Consider the following 1,670-nt stretch of genomic DNA (forward strand, 5'->3'; position numbering starts at 1 on the left):
CAAGCGTCATAACAGACCCTTTGTGTTTTAGGGGGCGCACACATCACCATCTGTGCCAGTATTGACAGATCTGAGGTTTTCAGGCCTTTTATTAACTGAGGCCCCACCGATGCAGGAAAAGCCACACCCTGTCAAGTCCCTTACAGCTTCTATCTGGAAATAGCAGGCAGCTGTTTCCAACACAGTCGTTGCTAATTTGTCTTATCAGGAGTAGACAGGGATATTTTAACAACTGAATGAAGTCTCTTGGTTGTCTGGGTCAAGTGAGTTTTAGTACTTTTATTCTGTTGTCATAAAACCTAGGTGTTAAAGCCCATTTGCTCTTTTTAAGATTTATTTTTAAACTATTTAGTGTTTATTTTTGGGGAGAGAGAGTGCAAGTAGGGGAGAGGCAGAGAGAGAGGGAGGCACAGAATCTGAAGCAGGCTCCAGGCTCTGAGCTGTCAGCACAGAGCCCGACATGGGGCTCAAACTCCCAAACCGTGAGATCATGACCTGGGCTGAAGTTGGACGCTTAACCGACGGAGCCACCCAGCTGCCCCGTTAAGATTTTAAGTACACTCTGTACCCAACATGGGCTCGAACCCACAACCCTGAGATCAAGAGTCTCATGCTCCACCGACTGAGCCAGCCAGGCGCCCCTAGCCCCTTTGCTTTTAAAGAGCATTCAGAGCACTCCTTGGCTCAGCCAGGTGGTGAGGTTTAACAAGCACATCTATGGTTTTACAATCAAATAGATTCTCCACCTCCTCCAGAGAAAACCTAAAAATACAATAGCACTTTATTTGTATCTAGCCTAAAGAAATTCTTCCCGATGATGGTAGGAAGCTAACCGAGGCTTCTTTCTCAGATTTATACTTTTCTGATTACAAATCCACTTGGGAATCTACCCCCTAAAAAACTTGAATTCAACAGGGAAAACTTTAAGGATTAAATTCCCCTAAATGATATGGTCAAATAAATAGTTGCGGTTGGTGCAGATAGCTAACACTGGTCTAACTCATTCTTTTATTTTTCAGAGTTTTGTAAAAAGGATCAACAAGTTAAAAGACACGAGAGCACAGGGGGAGGAGAACTCACTAAGGAACGAGGAGGGAACAGAACTCCAACCCGTTGTGTGATAGGTGCCCATTAGAGTGTTGCCCCTGGAAAGTGTCCTTCTTCTAAGAGCCATTCACAGAATAAATGGTAAGGCCGAAAGACCCTATTCTTCACTGTCTTTGTCCTTATTGTTTGGCCATTATAATACCAGAACCATAAAAGTATATCCTATTCCAGATTCAGTAGTTCCTTATCGATGTATATCCACCTTGGGGTATGAATATAAAATACTCCCACCCCGTCCCCACCAATGTTCCTGAAGATGATTTGAAGATTATTCCAAGTTGGATTTAAGGTGCTTTTGAGGCACGTGAGTCTCGATGGAGTAAGCGAGGGCCAAATAAGGGTCAAATACTAGTTTGAATCTTGGCTGTCATTTTCTGTGTACGATGGGCAGGTCCCTACAGTTTCCCAAGCCTCAGTCTCTAGCATAGAGTGCATTGTTATGTGGATTAAGTAAAGAAATGATAAAGTATCTTATAAGACCTGGGAAAGAGGACTTTTTAAACAAAATCTGCCTTCACCTATCTGGTAGCTAGCCAGAAAATAATCAGCCTGTGGCTCATATG

The 1,670-nt window shown here is 43.3% G+C and overlaps 1 protein-coding gene across 1 annotated transcript in view; it reads left to right on the plus strand.

Moving 5' to 3' along the window:
• Positions 1 to 1,207, plus strand: part of SLC44A3 (solute carrier family 44 member 3) — a 323,586-nt gene extending 322,379 nt beyond the window's left edge. Inside the window, 1 exon segment of the mRNA XM_045036232.1 lies at positions 1,020 to 1,207. Within this exon segment, the coding sequence (XP_044892167.1) occupies positions 1,020 to 1,121 (102 nt within the window). The 3' untranslated portion in view covers positions 1,122 to 1,207.
• The last annotated feature ends 463 nt before the right edge of the window (positions 1,208 to 1,670 follow it).

This window comes from Felis catus, chromosome C1 (genome assembly GCF_018350175.1).
Source record: "Felis catus isolate Fca126 chromosome C1, F.catus_Fca126_mat1.0, whole genome shotgun sequence".
In the NCBI taxonomy this organism is placed as follows: Eukaryota; Metazoa; Chordata; class Mammalia; order Carnivora; family Felidae; genus Felis; species Felis catus.